Below are 17,363 nucleotides of genomic sequence, written 5' to 3'. Positions count from 1 at the left end.
TACAGGCTTGAGCCACCGTGCCCGGCCTGTTTTGAGTTTTAAAAATTCAACTGGTGATGTCTAAATCTGAAGTAGATTTTAAGTTCTTTAACTAGTCTGTTCCATTTTCCTGACTTTTCACATCACCTCTCTACACCTCTTGTGTAGATTTTTTTTTTTTTTTTGAAACGCATTTTAGCTCTTGTTGCCCAGGCTGGAGAGTGCAGTGGTACCATCTCAGCTCTGCAACCTCTGCCTCCCGGGTTCAAGCAATTTTCCTCCCTCAGCCTCCCCAGTAGCTAGGATTACAGGCACATGCCACCATGCCTGGCTAACTTTGTATTTTTAGTGGAGATGGGGTTTCTCCATGTTGACCAGGCTGGTCTCGAACTCCTGACCTCAGGTGATTCTACCCGCCTCAGCCTCCCAAAGTGCTGGAATTCAGGCATGAGCCACTGCACCCAGCCTTAGCTTTCTTTATAGAGCATCTGTCTATAAGCAGATTACTTAGTTTTCCTGCTGTCTTCATTGGAATGTAAGCTTCGTGAAAGCCAGAGGCCCTATGTGTCATCTTTAGCACTGTGTCTTAGATCTTAGAGTAGCGCATCGTAATTTCTAATAAATAATTGTAGAATTGGATGAAATAAAATGAGTATGAGTCAGTTTTACAATGCTGCATGCTTCCCGGATTAACAGTCTAGGGGATGTGGAAAGGTTTTGTTGTTAAAACATTTAAAAGTCCACGTTTTGTTTGATATTGTTCAGAGAAGGTGAAAATGTGGTCTTTAAAAACTTTTGTTGCCTGGGTGTGGTGGCTCATGCCTGTAATCCCAGCACTTTGGGAGGCTGAGGTGGGAGGATCACTTGAGGTCAGGAGTTCGAGACCAGCCTGGCCAACATGATAAAACCCTGTCTCTACTAAAAATACAAAAAATTAGCCGGGCATGGTGGCTGGCGCCTGTAATCCCAGCTACTTGGGAGGCTGAGGCAGGAGAATGGCATGAACTTGGGAGGCAGAGCTTGCAGTGAGCTGAGATGGCTCCACTGCACTCCAGCCTGGACAAAAGTGTGAGACTCCATCTCAAAAAAAAAAAAAGAAAAAAGAAAAAAAATTGTTTCATTAACCCTCTATGAGGGAAGGGAATTTAGAATGGTGACATTAAGACCTTCCTTTAAAATGGCAATTCAGAACCAATGGAGAGCGCTGAAAGTTAGATATTTGGATTTGGAAAAATTCCCTCTACTTCTCATCCACATCACCTTATCCCAACACATGTACTTTGTAAAGGCATAGAGCAGGGTCTGAGGAGATTGGGTTGGTGAAAGAGAGAAGTGAGTCACTTGAGATTAGTACTTAGCAAGAGTGCGCTAATGAATTATTTAAAATCTGTGTAACCTGAGTATAAACCAATACATAGACTAAGTTAGTGTTTCTCAGAGCTTAGGGAGCGTAAGAGTCTCCTGGAGAATTAGAAGAAACAGATTTCCTAGCTGTGGTCCCACATGTTCTGATTTAGTATGGTGTAGAACTCAGGAGTCAGTAATACTAACGGGACAGTCTTGAGTATTTGCTGATGCAGTTGGTCTGAGGACCATACTTTGGAAAACCTGCTTTAGGACAGTAATTTAAAACAGGCAAATACGGCTTATTTTTAAAATGGTAGAACTAGAAAGATACTGATTTTATGTATTTAAAAAAAAAAAAGTCTGCTTCTGACTGCTATGGTTATCCAAGAAGGCACCCCAGAATACCTGTTGGCCACCGCTGTTTGGTATATGCAAAAATATGTCGTTTAAAAAAGCCTTTTTGGGCTTGCACTGAGGAGCCAACCCGTTTTATACAGTGAAAATATTGCTTTATATTTAAATTAACCTTTCTGTTCCAGTGCAGGATTCAGTAACGTCTATTCTGTAAGTTTCAGTTATGATATTTCTTAAAGATTCAAAGATGGTTCCTGGGAATTTGATTTAGCCTCCATTTCATCTGGGAGTTAATCTCACAGCAACCCTGTGAGATAGGTTAATAATTAAACCCTCCTGTTCACACATATTTCATTAATCCTTACAGCAACCTGTGAGCTAGTTTAATAATTAAACCTACTTCACAGATGAGGAAACTGAGGCCCAAGAGGTTCAGTGATTTGCCCAAGGTTATAACAGCAAGAATTTGTGGTGAAACAATTCAAATCCAGGTTGGTCTTAATCAGTGAGCTCTCATGTGTGATAGAAATTAGATACCCCTTTGAGGATTTTAGGAGCCAGTGGTGAATGTACTTACTTTAGGCTGTAAATACTCTGTGTAATTTCTTGGTCATTTTGTTCTTAGAGAGGTGGTGATCTTAGTATTAAGTTTTTACTTTATTAAGTGAAAGTTTTTACTTATGTTACAACTAAAACAATTCTTTAAACTTTCATAACTTTTAAGTTGAAGTTTTGAATCATAAGATTAGTTGAAAAAGATGTAATTGCCAGTGTATCATAAATACTGGTATTTTAAAATAAAGCTGTTTTGTTACTTAAGGAAAGCCCTTCTAATTTAGTGCATTGTAATAGTGTACTGAGCTGATGTCCACCATGATCCATGTAAACATAGGTGAACTATGCAAATGTTTTTCCTCTTGAAAATGTATTTGTGTTACATTTCTTTTACAACACTTTATGCTAATAAATGTTTATGAACCTCTTTTGATCCTTTTATTTCTTGTAAATTTTTTAATAGAACTTGAAGTATTTAATTTGCTGTAACCATAAGGCATCAAATGTTCATGTTTTTTTTCTGGACTATTTCACATTGTTACTACTAATTAGTTGACCAAAACAGCAAATTCTATACATTGATACTTGCAGTAAAATTTTACTGGAATTGTACCTCCTAAAAAAAATGGGAAAAAAATAATGGCCTCAATTAGAGGAGGGTTGCATTTAGCAATCTTTGAAATTGTTCTGTTTTTGTGGCTTTCCAAAAATGTTGACAAATAGATTTAATGTATTTAAAAGTTATTGAATATAGTGGACCAAACTATTGAGGATAGGTGAGAGATGCCTCTTGTGTAAGTGTGATAAGGAAAGATGGTAAGAACAGGATACACTGCAGGTGTGTACACAGGTATATTGATTTTCTGAAAATCAGGAGGAACTTTATCTAGAAAGCAATTTTTAAAGTTACTTTGACAGGGTTGCTGGCCTCAAGCAGTGCTCCCACCTTGACCTCCCAAAGTGCTGGGATTATAGGCGTGAGCCACCACACCCATCCTAAAAAGCAATTCTTGAACTATTCGTGCCTGTATGCTCCTTGGAGAATTTTTGTGGGTACCCTTGGCATACAGGCAGGTACCTCAAATGGAAGACAGCTACTGAAGAAATCTCGCTGGAAGACATCAGATGTTTTATCCTAGCACTGTTAACTGCAAATGAATATGTCCATCAGATGAATGTATTCTCAAGTATAATACTGTGTAGCAGTTAAGTGAGTTGCAAAACAAAAGGATATGTGTGAAAAAATAGTTGACAAGTGAGGACTATAGTGGGGCATGAGGGGTTATGCATAAAAGGCAATGAAGATAAAAGATGTGATTTTTTTTTTTTTTAATGTTGTCAACCCAAGGAGGTAAATATGTAGATGTTAGATTCTTTGTGCTTGGTATTTTTTAAATTTCCCCAAAATATGTCTGAAACAAATGTGGGAAGAATATTGTGACTAACTTGGTGAAAGGACAAAGCATTAATAAAAGGTGCCAGTGAACAGCCATACTCAAATCAAGCCATCTAAAATAGGTATTTAAGATTTCATCTCTGCCACATAACAAGCCTGTATTGTTATTGTATATATTGATTTTTTTTTTTTTTTTTTTTGAGACTGAGTCTTGCTGTGTTGCCCAGGCTGCAGTGCAGTGGCATGATCTCAACTCACAGAAAGCTCCGCCTCTCGGGTTCACCCTGCCTCAGCTTCCCGAGTAGCTGAGACTACAGGCGCCTGCCACCACGCCCGGTTAATTTTTTGTATTTTCAGTAGAGGCGGGGTTTCGCTGTGTTAGCCAGGATGGTCTCGATCTCCTGAGCTTGTGATCCACCTGCCTCGGCCACCCAAAGTGCTGGGATTACAGGTGTGAGCCACCGCACCTGGCCTGTATATATTGATTTCAACACTTGAGTTCCTGTATGGTTCCCTTATCCAGGGTCATGATGGGATTCCCTGGGGATAGGTTAAGTTGTGGTGTCTAAAACCTAAGTCCTTTGGCTTTAAAAAGTATTTGCCAAGATTTCCTAGATGCTAAGGTTTTCCAGAGTTCTTAACTGAAATATTTTCCTTTTGAATTGTCAGTGATGTAAACACTAGATTCATTTTTATTCAGACGATATATTGGGGGCTGAAAAAGATAATTTCTTGATTAAAAAAACACCTATTAAATGATCACCCATTAGTGAACATTAATTTTTATTTTTGAGACGCCCAGGCTGGAGTGCAGTGGCGTGATCTTAGCTCACTGCAACCTCCACCTCCCCAAGTTCAAGAGATTCTCCTGCCTCAGCCTCCCGAGTAGCTGAGATCATGGGCGTGTGCCACCACACCTGGCTAATTTTTGTATTTTCAGTAGAGACGTTTCACCATGTTGGCCAGACTTGAGCTCCTGACCTCAAATGAGCCATCCTCCTTGGCCTCTGAAAGTGCTGGGATTACAGGCATGAGCCGCCGCGCCCGGCTGAACATTTATTTTTTGATTGTAGAACCTGAATCTCTTGCAGTGACACTTTGGTTATCACTTGATCAGAAAAATACTCGTCCCAGCTCAAACATTACCTTAGAATAAAAAGTGAGAATTATTTCATGACAGGCAAATTATGGGTACAAACTAAAATGACTTCCAAGATTCTGATTAATGAGAAATGCTCCCAAAGTAAGGTAAATGTTTGCCCTTTCTCACATGGCAAACTGTGAATTGGAGGCATGGATGCTTGATTTGATGTTGAGCTGTACATTATAAATTAACAGCTAGAACTTTTTCCAAATGCTGTCTTTAAAAATGCAGAACCTTGAGGTCCACTCTCAAATTTTAAAAAGTGAACCTTTTCAAAAATTACTTTTAATGTATTTGCAAAATAGTAATTTGAAACTTCCAAACAGTAATGATAACAAAGCCAGCCTCTTTCCTGCTAATAATTTTCTATCTCAAACTATCTTATTAGCATAGCCCCTGTATTTGTTAAGAGACGGTAACTGATTACGGTACACAGCACTTCCACCTTACCTCTATGGTAATGAGGATGACAATCATCCACTCCAAGCGGAGTGCCCTCTTCTCATTCAGGTGATTCCGCATTAGATCTGTTAGTTCCATGCAGTGTTGAAGTTTTTCATTCATGACCTGTGTAAGAAAAATTTTAGTAACGTATTTATATTTAAACAATACAGTCATATGCATAAAAATTTTAATAGCTATACAGTGAAAAATCCTGGTCCTCAGTTCTCTCCCCAAAGACAGCCAGCAACATTATCAGTTTCTTGTGAATCCACCCAGAGACATTTTGTAATGTACAGATTTAACTGCAAGAAATACTTGGCATACTGAAGCTCTATTTGTAAGATTTTGATGGAAGAACTAAAAATAGGTTTTTGAGTCCTAGTTTTTAGTAGCTGCCCTTTTTAGCAGTTAAAAAAGGCAAACTTGAAACATGTTTTTTTAGCAAGACCTAAAGATAATTTACTTTCTACTAGAAACCTACGCTTAACATTTGACCTGCTGCACACACACCACTAGATGGCATTGCTTTCAACTGAACAGCAACAGTTCTGCATTCCGATGCCTCCAAACAAGCTGGCTGTGGGGTTCAAAGAAAATAAAGTCCCTGGCCGGGCGCGGTGGCTCAAGCCTGTAATCCCAGCACTTTGGGAGGCCGAGACGGGCGGATCACGAGGTCAGGAGATCGAGACCATCCTGGCTAACACGGTGAAACCCCGTCTCTACTAAAAAATACAAAAAACTAGCCGGGCGCGGTGGCGGGCGCCTGTAGTCCCAACTACTCGGGAGGCTGAGGCAGGAGAATGGCGTGAACCCGGGAGGCGGAGCTTGCAGTGAGCTGAGATCCGGCCACTGCACTCCAGCCTGGGCGGCAGAGCGAGACTCCGTCTCAAAAAAAAAAGAAAATAAAGTCCCTGAATTCATAATTTGGATGTGACAACTGTTAAATGCCTACCTAGTATCTTAGTCACTTGCTTCTGGAAACTGGAAATCCTGGAAGCAAAATTTTAGAACAGTTTGTCTCATGGGGTATGCTGAAGTTACAGGTTTGGTCAGCGAACGTTAAGAGATAAATCACACGTACATGTTCAGGAGTTGATTGGGATGTGTTACTGCACCATGTTACGATTTTTGCACATAGCATTAAACTGCCTTACTAGGCTGGGCGGCATATGGCTGTAATCCTGGCATTTGGGAGGTTGAGGCAGGGGAGCACTTGAGCTCAGGAGTTGGAGACCAGCCTGGACAACACAGTGAAACCTTGTCTCTACAAAAAAATTAGCCAGGCGTGGTGTGTGCCTGTAGCCCCAGCTACCTGGTGGGGATGAGATGGGAGGATTGCTTGAGCTCAGGTGGTCATGGCTACAGTGAGACAAGATCATGCCACTGCACTCCAGCCTGGGTGACAAACTGAGATCCTGTCTCCAAAAAAATAAAAATAATAAAAAAAAGAAACTACCTTACTCATGGAACCACAGGACTAACTCGCTGAACCACACTCATCACCTTTGCCCCTATTTCCAGACGTTATGGTCACCCTGTAGTTTCTAATCTGTATAAATGTTTAGAGCATGCCTCTTCCCTCTTCCTTTCCCCACCCTCTTTTCCTTTCCTCTTGCCCTTTCCTAATGTCTGTTTTTTTTGTTTTTTTTTGAGACGGAGTCTCACTCTGTTACCCAGGCTGGAGTGCAGTGGCACGATCTCGGCTCACTGCAACTTCCACCTCCCTGGTTCAAGTGATTCCCCTGCCTCAGCCTCGTGAGTAGCTGGGATTACAGGTGCGTGTCACCATGCCTGGCTAAGTTTTGTATTATGTAGAGACGGGGTTTCATCATGTTGGTCAGGCTGATCTTGAACTCCTGACCTCGTGATCTGCCTGCCTCGGCCTCCCAAAGTGCTGGGATTACAAGCGTGAGCCACTGCGCCTGGCCTCCTAATGTCTGTTTCTATTGGCTACTTGATCTTGGTCTTTAATGTTCATCCTTAAGCTTGCTTCTCTCTGCAGACTACTGATTCAGCCTCTTGCATTTTCTTTCAACTTGGGCCAAAAAACAGGCAACATTTTCTTTCTCCACTACCTCATCATCATCCAGTTTATTCCTTTAGAGTCTGTTCATATTACCACAAGTCTCCTAAATGTCCCAAAGTCTCCTATTAAGTCTAACAACTTAGCTTCAAACCTCAACCCAAACACCTGACGACACACTGAAATGTGCAAGCAAGAGTCCCTATGGCCAGGCGCACTGGCTCACGCCTGTAATCCCAACACTTTGAGAGGCCGAGGCAGGCGGATCACGAGGTCAGGAGATCAAGACCATCCTGGCTAACAAGGTGAAACCCTGTCTCTACTAAAAATACAAAAAATTGGCCGGGCGCGGTGGCTCAAGCCTGTAATCCTAGCACTTTGGGAGGCCGAGACGGGCGGATCACAAGGTCAGGAGATCGAGACCATCCTGGCTAACACGGTGAAACCCCGTCTCTACTAAAAACGAAAAACTAGCCGGGCGAGGTGGCGGGCGCCTGTAGTCCCAGCTACTCCGGAGGCTGAGGCAGGAGAATGGCGTAAACCCGGGAGGCGGAGCTTGCAGTGAGCTGAGATCCGGCCACTGCACTCCAGCCTGGGCGACAGAGCCAGACTCCGTCTCAAAAAAAAAAAAAAAAAAAAAAAATACAAAAAATTTATCCGGGCGTGGTGGCGGCTCCTGTAGTCCCAGCTACTCAGGAGGCTGAGCCAGGAGAAATGGCATGAACCCAGGAGGTGGAGCTTGCAGTGAGTCGAGATCGCTCACTGCACTCCAGCCTGGGTGACAGAGCAAGACTCCGTCGCGCGCACACAAAAAAAGTCCCTACTACCACAGCATGCTTTCTATTTATTTAGGTATAGAGGCATGTATGCTCTGAGCATGCAGATAAGGGAGCAAAGAAAAAACCAGGAGAGGCTTCACAGAGGCAGGCAATGTGAATTAGGCTTTAAAAGGCAGCAGACATGAAGAAAAGGTGGGTTGCTGGTGGGGGTATAGGGGCATGAAAGGAGCATGTCAAGCATAGGAAACAGCATGGAGACAAGCATAGCTAGATTGTGGACAACCTAGAAGAAAGTGCTTGGAAGTGAGGTTAAGAAGGTAAGTTAGCTGGGGGCAGGTGGCTCCCATCTGTAATCTCAGCATTTTGGGAGGCCAAGGCAGGTGGATCACTTGAGGTTCAAGACCAGCCTGGCCAACACAGCAAAACCCTGTCTCTACTAAAAATACAAAAATTAGCTGGGTGTGGTGGCGGGCGCTTGTAATCCCAGCTACTTGGGAGGCTGAGGCAGGAGAATCACTTGAACCCAGGAGCTGGCGGTTGCAGTGAGCCAAGACCATGCCATTGCACTCTGTCTCAGAAAAAAAAAAAAGGTAAGTTAGTACTGGATTGTGAGAGGTACTGTGTACATGATGTCCCCCACCCCAAAGATATTTATGTCCTTATTCTTGGAACCTGTGAATATAATATGGCAAAGGAGAATTAAGAATGTATAAGAAATTAAAGTTGTTAATTCGCTGACCTTAAGATGGGGAGATAATCCTAGATTATCTGGGTAAGCCCAATGTAATCACAAGGGTCCTTAAAAGTGGAAATGAGAGGCAGAAGAGTTCAGAATGATACAATATGAGGATTCCACTGGCCTTTGTTAGATGAAGGGGCCATAAGCAAGGATTATGGGTGGCCTCCAGTCACTGGAAAAGGTAAGGAAATGGATTCCACCCACAGTCTCCAAAGAGGAATCAACACCTTAACTTTAGGCCATGCCAGACTTCTGACCTACAGAACAGTAAGATGGTAAATTTCTGATAAGCCACTAGGTTAAGCAGCAATAGGAAAGCAGCATGTCATGCTAGAATATCTGAACTTCATTCTGCAGGTAATGGGGAGGCCTCTTCAATCTGGAAGTATTTGTTTAACATTTACTGTACTATGCTGGGCAGAGGAGACAGAATGGTGAAATAGACATGTCTCTGTCTTCCAGCCAAAGGGTGCAGAGAGACTGGAAAAAGGTCCAGTCTGGAGACAGAGTGAAGAAGGAATTAGACAAGTCCAGGTGGGAAAGGAAGATGAGGGGCTGTGTGGATGAACGTTAATAGTTGGGGGCTTGAAATCAGGGGTCAGTATGGTACTCCCGTTTCACCAGCCCAGGGCCTATCACATAGGCTTTCGATAAATATTTGTTAATGAATCCATGATACTGAGAGGAAAATAAAAAGATCGTTTGACTGGATATGGAGGGTGAAGGAGAAAAAGGACACCCAGATGACTTTTAAGTTTCTGGTTGAATGACTAGATAGGTGAGGCTAGAAGGTCCTCCCATGAGCTGAAATAGAGAACTGAAAAGGTTTACTATATTCTGGGGGTGGGGGGAATACCATAAGTTTCATTTTGAAATCTTAAATCAGCTGACTAAATCCTACAAATATTTTTTGAGGACATACTGTATGTGAGGCCTTTGCCAAGAACAGGCAAGAAAATAATCATGGTCTCCGATTTCAAGGGGCTTACATTCTAGTGGAAAACGGTGCACACATAATTTTTAAAAGGATGCAATGAGATATGTCAATGAGGAAGACCTGTGAGATTGAGGGGCAACTAGAAACGTTTGGAAGGCAGACGAGAGACTGGGATGAGAGAGACATTTGAAAATCACCAGGAGAATGTGGGATTAGAAGTCATGACAACAAACAAGTGTTCACGGAGTAGGTGGCATGGGGACAGAAGCCTCAATGACAGGACTTCGGGGGATAACGACGTGAGAAAATGGAGCGAGGGATCCACTGCCAACTAGTTTCTGTCCCATGACACTGTGTAACTGCTCTCTGCATCTGGACCTCTGTGCTCAACTTTTTAGCATGTATTATGCCTACTCACCCCTATTTTCTCAAGACCCTTCTACTTTTTGAGGGAGAAAAAACCCCCGCCACTCTTTGTTCCATCTGTTTTCTTGGAAGACTGTAATGCCAACACTATGCTGAGCCTAAGGCAGGGTGAACTCTTTCAACCCCTTCTAAATAACCTTGACATCATCCAACGAGTCTGAACTGCCTTTGGGATGCTGAGAAACTGAGAAATGTAGTTTTGAGACCTTTTAGGTATTTCATAACTCCTGCAGAAGATTTCACACCAAAAACGATGTCCCAGAGTGAGATGGGAATGAAATAAACAATTAGCTTGCTCAGATTACTCCAATGATTAATTAACATTATTCTGGAATAGTTGAATCACTCAATTCAAACCTGAGTAATTCAAGTTTTGGGTGCTACTATAAACAGTATTTTTAAAATTTCATTTTCCAATTGTGTATTGGTAGTATAACGAAAGATAACCGTTTTTATACATTGATCTTGAAACCTTGATAAACTCACTTATTCTGGTAGCTTCTTTGTAGATTCTTTCAGGTCTTCTACATACAAGATCATGCTGCCTGTAAATAAATTCAGCTCTTGTTCTTCCTGTAGGAGACTTTATCTTACTTTATTATTTTTTTGGAGAAATGTCTTACTGGACAATGTATTACCCAGGCTGGAATACAGTCATGCAATCTCAGCTCATTGGAACCTTCGTCTCCCATGTTCAAGTGATTCTTGTGCCTCAGCCCCTCATGTACCTGGGATTATAGGCATGCACCACCATGCCTGGCTAATTTTTGTATTTTTAGTAGAGACTGGGTTTTACCATGTTGGCCAGGCTGGCCTCGAACTTCTGGCCTCAAGCCATCCTCCCACCTTGGCCTCCCAAAGTGCTGGGATTACAGGCGTGAGCCACCACGCCCGGCCCTATAGGAGATTTTAAATCTTGGGGATATAGATGGAGCCACCCGTGAAGGACTGGTGGTGTGTCTGGGTGACACTGCTTATGGCTTTCTCCACAGGTGTAGGGTGCCAGGGATGGGTGGCTTTCGATTCTTCCAGCTGCTCATGTGCACAGAGGCATAGATGTGAACCCCCTCCTGGAGGGACTCAATCTCAAATTGGCCCCGACACCAGAATGAAGAGTACATTTAGTAGAGGCCGAAGGGGCTTGGGCAGCCTACTTGTTCTCACAGGTGTCCTTTCTGTACCTGCAGTTGATCTCAGCCATGAAACAGCTGAGCACTTAGTTGTCAAGGTATTCTTCACTCAGGTGGGTATCCTCAGTTGTAGACTTGACTTCAGCAATTCCATCTTGAATACTGAGGATGGACAGATAACAAATGCCACCCAGGTCAAAGATCAGATCATCAATTTTGGCATTAACGTTCTCGTCCAAACCGAGAGCGGTGGCATTTGGCTTGCTGACAGTTCAGAACACAATGAGATCAGCAATGGTTCCACCATCTTTGATGGCCTGAAGCTGGCAACCATTAAAGTAATTATTAGTATGAGGATCATGTGGGTCAGTGGTCATAAAGTAGGTTTCTAGAATTTTCTCCATCTTTTTCAAAACCACTGTGGTAGGCAGATTTCTAAGATGTCACCCAAAGACTCCCCGCCTCTTGGTGTTCACCTTTGTGTAATCCCCTACCCTCGAGAGTAGGCTCAGCCTAATAACTTGCCTTTTTTTTTTTTGAAATGAAGTTTTGCTGTTTCACCCAGGCTAGAGTGAAGTGACACAATTTTGGCTCACTGCAACCTCTGCCCCCTTGGGTTCAAGTGATTTTCCTGCCTCAGCCTCCCAAGTGGCTGGGATTACAGGCGTCCGCCACTATGCCCAGCTAATTTTTGTATTTTTAGTAGAGACAGGGTTTCACCATGTTAGCCAGGCTGGCCTTGAACTCCTGACCTCAGGTGATCCACCCAAAGTGCTGAGATACACGCGTGAGCCACCACGCCTGGCCATAACTTGCTTTAAAGAAAAAAAAATTTTTTTTTTAAGAGATGGGGTATCACTATGTTGACCAGGCTGGCCTTGAACTCCTGACCTCAGGTGATCCACCCACCTAGGCCTCCCAAAGTGCTGAGATTACAGGCGTGAGCCACCACGCCTGGCCATAACTTGCTTTAAAGAAAAAAATTTTTTTTAAAGAGATGGAGTATCACTATGTTGACCAGGCTGGTCTTGAACTCCTGGCCTCAAGTGATCCTCCCATCTCAGCCTCCCAAAGGGCTAGGATTACAAGCAAGAGCCACTGCACCCGGCCCTAACTTGTTTTTAACAAAGAGAGCACAGCAAAAGTGACGGGATGTGACTTCTGTGATGAGGTTGCAAAAGAGTGTGAATTCTGTTTTACTAGCATTCTCTTCCTGACAGTCACTCTTCCTCTCTGTATTAGTCCAGTCTCTCATTGCTATAAAAAAATACCTGGGACTGGCAAATTTATAAAGAAAAGAGGCCTAATTGGCTCATGGCTCTGCACGGTTCTACAGGAAGCATGATGCTGGCATGTGCTTGGTTTCTGGGGAAGCCTCCAGAAACTTACAATCATGGTGAGAGGTGAAGGGAGAGCAGGTACTTTACATGGCATAAGCGAGAGCAAGAGAGCGAGGGGAGATGCAGGTGCTACACACTTTTAAACAACCTCGCCAGAACTCACTATCACGAGAACAGCACCACTGTTTAGCACATGGTGCTAAACCACTCATGAGAAATCTACCCTGATGATACAATCACCCCCTACCATGACCTGCCTCCAACACGGGGCATTACAATTTGACACAAGATTTGAGCAGGGATACAGATCTAAGCTCCCCTACTTGTTCATTCCAGTGAAGCACGCTGCCACATTGTGAGATGCTCTATGGAGAAGCCTCTGGACAACAGCTTATGAGGAATTGAGGCCTCAATCTAATAGCCTGAGAAGCACCAAATCCAGCCAATAACCACGAGTGAACTAGGAAGTGAATCTCTGAGATGACTGCAGCCTTGTGAGAAACACAGCATCAGAGGACCCAGCTAAGCTGCACTGATTCCTGACCCACAAAAACTGAGATAGTAAGTGGTGTTTCATTTTTTTTTTTTTTTTGAGACGGAGTCTCACTCTGTCACCAGGATGGAGTGCAGTAGTGCAGTCTCAGCTCGCTGCAACCTCTGCCTCCTGGGCTCAAGTGATTCTCGTGCCTCAGCCTCCAGAATCAGCTACTTGGGACTACGGGCGCATGCCGCCATGCCTGACTAATTTACGGGGTTTCACCACGTTGGCCAGACTGGTCTTGAACTCCTGGCCTCAAATGATCTGCCTGCATCGGTCTACCAAAGTACTGGGGTAACAGGCGTGAGCCACCGTGCCCAGCCAGTAAGTGGGTGTTTCAGTCCACCAAGTTTTGGGGTAATTTGTTACACAGGAATAGCTAACACAACCACAGGAAATACCTCATCTGTATAAAGCTTTTAGTATTCCTCCGTTGCCTCCTCTGGATCTTCAGCCTGTGTGCACAGTCGACAACCAAGAAAGTCCAGTGCTTTTCATGTTTGACCAGATAATTGATTGTCAAATCGGTGTCTAGTTAGACCTTTGGTATCTAAAACTGTACTGATGGAGTCCACTGAATTTGATTCCTAAACCATCACTAATCAATCTTTCTGTGTCAGCTAAGAGCAACATAGCTTGGTTTTCTTGCCCTGACCAGTGGTGATGATCTCTACTGTCCTGTGCTGGAAGACACCTACAGAGGAATAGGTGGTACCAAGATGAGTGACAACTGCAGATACCTTTGATGTGGTTTTGCAAGGGGCAGTGTCTAGCTTAGAGGAAAAAAGTGTAGACACTAAAGTGGAACATAGCATTCAATAAGTCATGGTAGGGTTTTGAAATGATAAATAATGTATTTTTTATTTTTATTTTTTGAGACAGGGTCTTGCTCTGTCACCTAGACTGGGATGTAGTGGCATGATCATGGCTCACTGCAGCCTCAAACTCCTGCGCTAAAGCAATCCTCCTGCCTCAGCCTCCCAGGGTAGCTGGGACTACAGGCACATGCCATTATACCTGGCTAATTTTTTAAAAAACCGTTTACTAGAAATGAGGTCTCACTGTGTTTCCCAGGCTAATCCTTTATTTTTGATGTGATACAAAGTGGATGTGGGGATTGGTAGGAAATATGATTGAAAAAGGGATACAATAGGAAGGACCTTGTATATTAAGCCAGAACACTTGAGGCAATGAGGGAAACTGGAGGTATTAAAATTAGTTGGAGGGAATAAGAAAAGACAATCAGTAGACACTAACATCAAGAGGTATCTGAGGTTAGGTATTATCAGATGATGTTACAGCAACCATCATAAAAATGATTCAATAAGCAATTTTGAACACATTTGAAACAAATGAAAAAGCAGGAAGTCTCTGCAAAGAAACAGAAGATACAAAGACAAAAACATGGAAATTTTAGAACTAAAAAATACAATAAATGAAATAAAAAACTCAATGATGGGCAGCAGAATGAATGTAACAGAGGAAGGAATCAATGAACTAGAAGATGAAACAAAGGAATACCCAGTCTTAACAGAGACAAAATATACTGGAAAAGAAGTGAACAGAGCCTCAAAGACTTTGTGAAATGATAAAAGATAAAATGCACATGTCATAGAATTATGAAAGATTTCCTATCAGAAACCATGGAGGTCAGAAGAAAGTGGCATGGCATTTTTCATGTGCTGAAAGAAAGAAAACTGTCCACCCAGAATCCTGTTTCTAGGAAATATCCTTCAGGAATGAAGAGAAAATTAATACACTCTCAGATGAAGACAAACTAAGAGAATCTGTCTCACTAGACTTACCTTAAAAGGATGGCTAAATAAAGTTCTTGGAGAAAACAAAACAAAAAACAGTAAGAGAAATCTTAGAATATCAGAAGGAAAAAAGAACAGAAAGGATAAAAACATGGGTACATACAATAGACTTTACTTTTCTTAGTTTTCTAAATTATGTTTGATGGTTGAAGCAAAAATTATAACATTATCTGATGAAGTTTCCTATGTCTGCAGAAGAATAGTTAAGAAAATTATAAATAGGGAAGGGTAAAGGAATATAGAAGAAATAAGGATTCTTTTTTTTTCTGCATCCAATCACCCATCAGGGAAATAGATTCTATACTTCATTTAATCTGCAAGATGTTGAAATCAGTAGATTGTAATAAGTTATATACATATGATGTAATAACCAGAGCAACTACTAAATATCTATGCAAAGAGATATACTAAAAAATAACATCAAAACGAAATACCAGAAAATGTTTCAGTAACCACAGGAAGACAGGAACTTTGATACAAGCAACAATTTGGAAGGATCCAAGTTGAGGGCATTATGCTCCATGAAAAAAGCCAGTTAAAAAGTCACATGCTGTATGACTCTATATAACATCCTCAAAATGACAAAATTATGGAGATGGAGATTACTCACTGCCAGGGGTTAGGGACAGTCTGGGTAAGGGGAGGGTAGTGTGACTATACAGGGTAGCATGAGGAAGAACTGTGTGGTGATAAAATAGCTTTGTGTCTTTTTGTTTTGCTTTTTTGAGATGGAGTCTCGCTGCAACACCCAGGCTGGAGCACAATGGCACAATCTCAGCTCACTGCAACCTCCACTTCCTGGGTTCAAGCAATTCTGCTGCCTCAGCCTCCCGAGTAGCTGGGACTACAGGCATGCACCACCACACCCAGCTAATTTCTGTATTTTTAGTAGAGACAGGGTTTTACCATATTGGCCAGGCTGGTCTTGAACTCTTGGCCTCAAGTGATCTGCCCACCTCTGGCCTCCCAAAGTGCTGGGGTTACAGGCGTGAGCCACTGCACCTGGCACAGTTGTGTCTTGATCGTGTGGTTGCGTGGATCTATAGATGTGGCGAAATGTCACAGAACTATGTGTACACATTATACTAATGTCAATTTTCTGTTTTCTATGCTCTTTCCACATGTGGTCTACCTCCATCACTACAGCTTTTTTTTTTTTTTTTTTTTTTTTTTGACGCAGTCTCACTCTGTCACCCAGGCTGGAGTACAGTGGCTCAATCTCAGCTCACTGCAACCTCCGCCTCCTGGGTTCAAGTGATTCTCTGGCCTCAGCTTCTTGAGTAGCTGGGACTACAGGTGCGTGCCACCATGCCTGGCTAATTTTTGTATTTTGAGTAGAGACAGGGTTTCGCCATGTTGGCCAGGCTGGTCTCAAACTCCCGACCTCAGGTGATCCACCCACCTTGGCCTCCCAAAGTGCTGGGATTTCTTGATACGCGTCTCTCTTCTCGACTTTGCTTCTGCCCTTCTAAATGCCTACATGATGGAGCTAATTGGATATCTTGTTGCTACTCTAATCTCAGCATCTCCTCTCTGACCTCTCATTGTTTTTCCACCTTTCTACTTGTCACCTCCAGGCAAACATCAGTCATCCTTTATTCTTCCTTCTCCATGGTCTGCCATTACCTATCACTTGTCTTATATGATTCTTCCTTAAATTTATTTCTATTCTCACTGTCACCATGACAGATCAGGGGCAGTCAGGAACTCTTGCTTGATACTTGACAAGAACTTTCTGATGGACCATTAGGCTTCCAAACTCTCATCTTATTCACCAACCTTATCTAGTCTGTAGAGCTAATATCAGAAGATTCTTTGACACAAAAAATTGAAAAGTGACTGTATAGAGGACAAGAAGGGGAAATATAAAGAGATTTGAACGGAAGTCAAACGATATTTCTCTGCAAGCAGTTAAACATTCAATTTACAGGCAACAACGTGTCTTTTTCTCTCATTAAAAGTGCAAAATACATACCTTAACTCTTCGGGCAATGCTAAGGAATTGACATGTTTTATCATAAAGTCCTTCCAGGTTTTCTCTGTCCCAGTAGAAATCAGGAGTAATCAAGAAGTCTGAACTCAAGTTTATACGGTGCCTTTAAAAAAGGGAAAATTATAACTTTTTATTTATCTTGAATTAAAAATCATTGTTTCTATTATATTTAATATTTACATGGTGCTTTATGAAAAATTTTTTTTTTTTTTTTTCTTTTTAAGAGAGAGGGTCTCGCTATGTTACCCAGGATGGAGTGCAGTGGTGATCACAACTCACTGCAACCTGAACTCCTGAGCTCAAGCTGTCTCCTGCCTACCATGTAGCTGGAACTACAGGCATGTGGCATTGCATCTGGCTGAAAACACGTGTTAACACTGACCTTTGCAAAATACTTCCAACAAATGTGTAAATAACATTTA

At 42.4% G+C, this 17,363-nt stretch overlaps 1 protein-coding gene across 3 annotated transcripts in view; it reads right to left on the bottom strand.

Moving 5' to 3' along the window:
- Positions 1 to 1,675: 1,675 nt before the first annotated feature.
- RMND1 (required for meiotic nuclear division 1 homolog) overlaps positions 1,676 to 17,363 on the bottom strand; it is a 156,398-nt gene continuing 140,710 nt past the window's right edge. For 2 of the 3 annotated variants that reach the window (XM_050786876.1, XM_050786878.1), the window contains 3 exons: positions 16,924 to 17,044; positions 5,226 to 5,342; positions 1,676 to 4,777 (listed from right to left, as the gene is read on the bottom strand). In XM_050786876.1, coding sequence (XP_050642833.1) covers positions 4,745 to 4,777; positions 5,226 to 5,342; positions 16,924 to 17,044 — 271 coding nt within the window. In that variant the 3' untranslated portion in view covers positions 1,676 to 4,744. Of the gene's footprint in view, positions 4,778 to 5,225; positions 5,343 to 11,379; positions 11,416 to 16,923; positions 17,045 to 17,363 lie in introns of those variants that run through there. The other variant, XM_050786877.1, reaches the window with a different exon arrangement.

Source organism: Macaca thibetana, chromosome 4, assembly GCF_024542745.1.
Source record: "Macaca thibetana thibetana isolate TM-01 chromosome 4, ASM2454274v1, whole genome shotgun sequence".
Taxonomy (NCBI): domain Eukaryota; kingdom Metazoa; phylum Chordata; class Mammalia; order Primates; family Cercopithecidae; genus Macaca; species Macaca thibetana.
The sequence above is the reverse complement of the archived record's forward strand: the minus strand, read 5'-3'. Positions and strand labels throughout refer to the sequence as shown.